This window comes from Eurypyga helias, unplaced genomic scaffold, assembly GCF_000690775.1.
Source record: "Eurypyga helias isolate BGI_N326 unplaced genomic scaffold, ASM69077v1 scaffold41424, whole genome shotgun sequence".
Lineage (NCBI taxonomy): Eukaryota > Metazoa > Chordata > Aves > Eurypygiformes > Eurypygidae > Eurypyga > Eurypyga helias.
The window spans coordinates 1-4244 of NW_010245141.1; the positions used below are offsets into that span (position 1 = coordinate 1).

General features: G+C 45.1%; 1 protein-coding gene across 1 annotated transcript in view; it reads left to right on the top strand.

Moving 5' to 3' along the window:
- Positions 1-113: 113 nt before the first annotated feature.
- Positions 114-4244, top strand: part of HOXB3 (homeobox B3) — a 4741-nt gene continuing 610 nt past the window's right edge. Inside the window, exons 1-3 of the mRNA XM_010149969.1 lie at positions 114-357; positions 2469-3022; positions 4093-4238. Coding sequence (XP_010148271.1) covers positions 2587-3022; positions 4093-4238 — 582 coding nt within the window. The 5' untranslated portion in view covers positions 114-357; positions 2469-2586. The remainder of the gene's footprint in view (positions 358-2468; positions 3023-4092; positions 4239-4244) is intronic.

Below are 4244 nucleotides of genomic sequence, written 5' to 3' on the forward strand. Positions count from 1 at the left end.
CTCCTCCCCGCAGCCTTTTCCCTCTCGCACCTTCCTCCCGGTTTTATTTGGAGTTTGGGTTGGGTGGGGTTTTTAAATTTTTTAACGTCTCTAAATCCTTGCGCTCAAAAGTTGCAGGCAAAGAGTTGGTGGTTAAATGTTACCGCTCGCAAAGTGAAACTTGGAGCGGGATGAAACAGCCAGCGCGGATCCTGCCGGGGTTTAATTGGAACAGGAGATAATCGAATATTTATTATTCTGTCTGAGCTTTTTTTTTTTTTTAAAAAAAAAACCCAATTCCTTGGAGTAAATAATTAGGATTGCGCCCGTCTTCGGCGAAGATAAATGAGCGGCATTTGTGAGGCGCTGAGAGATGAGGTACAAAGCAAATCTTCTGTAGAAGCCACAAGCGAGCGAGCTTTTGGGCGAAGGGGATTGTAAATTTATTTTATGGACGTTTAAAAAAAAAAAAAGGAAAAAATCGACGCCGTTATTTTTAGCTGCTTTAGCTGAGCCTCTCCGCTCGGTTCTGCTTTGGGTTTGTTTTACTGGTTTGGGTGGGTTTTTTTTTTAAGAATCCTATGCCAGCCAGGAAGGCCTTGGAGAAATTCCCACTTCTGCCCTGGCAGATATTTTCAGCAAACCTATTCATAATAAAGGCGCTGCTGTTTGTTAATTAATTCACAGCTTCTCGGCTCGGGTAGTGGAGTCTACTTTTTAATAAGACATATTTATCATGGCGAGGAAACCAAAGGAGAATAACTCCCAGCAAGGATATCATCCTCTCTGTAGACAATAATACATCTCAGTGGAAGATACAATACAGATTTGGGAATGCATAAAGGATTTAATCAGTGTAAAAAGGCGAAGCCGTCCCTTCGTGGACACGTTGTCTGAGGCTGCATTAGAAGTATACGGAGGTTTCATATGACATGACATAAGAACAGAGCAGTCAGGGAAGGAAAAAAAGATGTTATTTATTGTCGAGCTGCAGCTTCTGTTAAACCCTGGTACTTAGAAATATCACGTTAGACTTTATCTCCACAGAGTTTATTTTATTTTATTTTAGAGAATGAAAGAGCCCAGATAAAATTAAATATACAAGAGATACAATTAAATATACAATGGATATCAATTTCAAAACAAAATGCACAGTGGCTCCTTGCAAACTCTGAGCTGCAGAGAGAAGTCTCTGCCTTTTTAAAATACGTTTGCTGCTTGTTTGATCCCCACATGCCAGATTATTTTCAGGTCAAGATAGTTTTAATATTTCTAAGGGGATTTCTACTCTGTCCTTATGGTAAAGAAAGTTTATGTTTTGAGAAAAGAGAGAAAGAAAAATATAAAGGCCAGAGAAAGAAGGAAAGAAGGAAGGTTTCATTTTGTAATTTGAGGCTTTGGTTTGGGTTTTTAGACTTTTTGAGCTTGGGTTGAGGGAGGGAAGAACGATGAAAAATCAAAGGGTAGAAAGTTAAGAACAAATGGCCTGGTGACGTGTTTGTTTTCCAAGAAAAAAAAAAAAACAACACCCAACAGCATTTAAACAGATTTTGGACTCACATCTTGCCAATGGTAGTTCCAGATTCAAGACTGATGAGTACAAAGCAGTGTAGGCAATGAAGGGGCATGTTTTCTAAATACAACCTGTGCTACCAGAGCAAGAGGGAGAGACTAACAAACACGCCAAAGGAAGCACATTCTTGAATTCATGCCCCTGCTTAAATCTGCTTAAAATATTTGCCCTGAATTCCAAAGACATCATGAGTCCCTGTGTAAACAGCAAATCAAGCCAACTATGCCAGGACACCGTTACCTGACTAAAGCATCTTGGCTCTTTGCTGTGTTCAGGTTAAAAAATAATATACTGGACAGAGGCCCTACAATAAACTTAGCAGACTTTTAATTTCGGATGATAATATGTCTTGCTGGTGTTTATGTGTGTGAATGGCTGATCTGAATAGGTCAGGGGTAAGAAAGCAGGACTTTCATTCCTTTCATGCTTGTAGCTAGCAATTACCCATTCTGTATTCTTATGTTTACGCTGATGTGTGTGCTGTCTGGACATGGATGTGTAGACGTGCCCATGACGTACACATGTACACGCATATACATGTACCTACATGCACACATTTATATGTATATGTGTGGGCATCTGTATATATGTCTAGAGACAAACATAGTAGTAAATAGGTGGATACAGATGAAACCACGTGTACTTATAGAGCGTGTGTGTAGTTATACATCCTGGGTGCTATCCTCTCCAGGGAAAAAAGGTTCAACCAACCAGGAAAACTACCCTGAAAACCAGCTCAACACTTGTGCACTGTAACATTTGTTGAGCCTCCTTAGGCTGCACACAGGACGAAATCTGCTCAAAGCATCTGTTCGCCCTGTTCTGCAGGACCCTATTCATGTCATGGGCCTTTCAGGCCCCAAGATGGATTCATAGGCCGGGTACTATTATTGTGTGTTTTCTCCTAACCTTTCAGGTCAGCTTCCAATAGACAGCTGGAAACGGCCTGTCACGTGGCCTTGGGGTGCCAATGTTCTGCCATAGGGGTGTCAAGACCCTGGTAGCCGGAAAAATAATTTTGGGGAGTCCCAGAGATGCAGAAGACAACATACTACGACAGCTCCACGCTCTTTGGGGGTTACTCCTATGGGAGTGCCAATGGGTTCGGCTACGAGGGTCCCCAACAGCCTTTCCAGCCGGCCTCTCACGTGGAGAACGACTACCAGAGGTCCGCCTGCTCCCTCCAGTCTCTTGGCAACACAACCCCGCACGCAAAAAGTAAAGACCTGAACGGGAGCTGCATGCGTCCAAGTTTGCCCCCGGAGCACCATCCACCTCCCCCCGTCTCGCCGCCCCCAAACCCTGCCACCAACAGCACCAGTAGCAACAGCAATAACCAGTCAGGGAGCAGTAAAACTGCCCCCAGCAAAGCCAACCTCAGTGCAAACGCCAGTCTCACCAAGCAGATATTCCCCTGGATGAAAGAATCGAGGCAAAACTCCAAACAGAAAAACAGCTCCCCTAGCACAGGTACATTGTTCTGCTTTTGTAACCCTCCGCTTTCCTCAACAGCGAGCCACTGGCCGGAGTGGTCTTGTTTGGAGGGAGGGGAGAGGGGGAGAGGGTGCAGCGAATCCAGCAAGTATCCAGCTAGGATCTTGGTGCTGGGCATGATCCCAAGACTGCCAGCCACACTCGCTAGCCAGGCGGAGCGAGCCTTGGCCCATCCGGCACCACAGACTGCGCACACTTGGTTTATTTTAAACATACGCACAGCACCACAGGGAAATACAAGCAGGAGGTTGTACACCGCCGACGTCTGACCGTGTAGACACAGATACATAAAAATGTACACCCACTGCTCAACCTAGCGATGCTAAAGCAGAGTGCTTGTTCTCTTCCCACCTCCCTGCCTCCAGACACAGCAGTAAGCGTGGTGCTCAGAGGGTACGCGTGCGTGTACAGAGCATATGCATGAACACATGGATATTCTTGCCCGCGTACACGCACGTCTCTCATGCAAACAAGAGAACAAACCAGTATGGAAATATCACTGTTCTGGCAAATATATTCATACAGACCTGAGCACACACTTCACTGCGTTAATATAACGTGTACATGTTTCTCTCACGAAAAGCTAGGTACGAATGCAATTTGGTGTCTAACAATGTACGTGCAAATATTTGTGTTACACAAATGGAAGGCACACACAAGATGTGTGTGTGCATTCGTACCTCGGCAAACAAAATACCTCCCAACGCTGACCCGTGTTAGTATTAATTGGCTTTGCAGTGGCTGCCCCCCCCGCCAAACATTATTTTCTCAAAATTATCTGTTGGAAATAATCGACTCCTAAATAAATGGCCCTGGAATCCTTTTCTACATGACATGATCAAATTTTCATAAACCAAGGGCAGCTTTGGAGAACAGAACTCTTAATAAATGACATGATTATGGAGTGCAGGCTAATGCAAAGGGGTGAGGGAAAGGGGGGGGGGGGGGGGGAGTTGAACTCTTGTGCCTGTTCCAGGATTTATTAAGAAACGATGCATTCAATTTCTGCATGTAAGTAATTATCTTTTATTTCATTTCGCGGCCAGCAGAAACCTGCAGTGGCGAGAAAAGCCCTCCAGGCTCCTCGGCCTCCAAGAGAGCCCGCACAGCCTACACCAGCGCTCAGCTGGTGGAGCTGGAGAAGGAATTCCACTTCAACCGCTACCTGTGCAGGCCTCGCCGCGTGGAGATGGCCCAC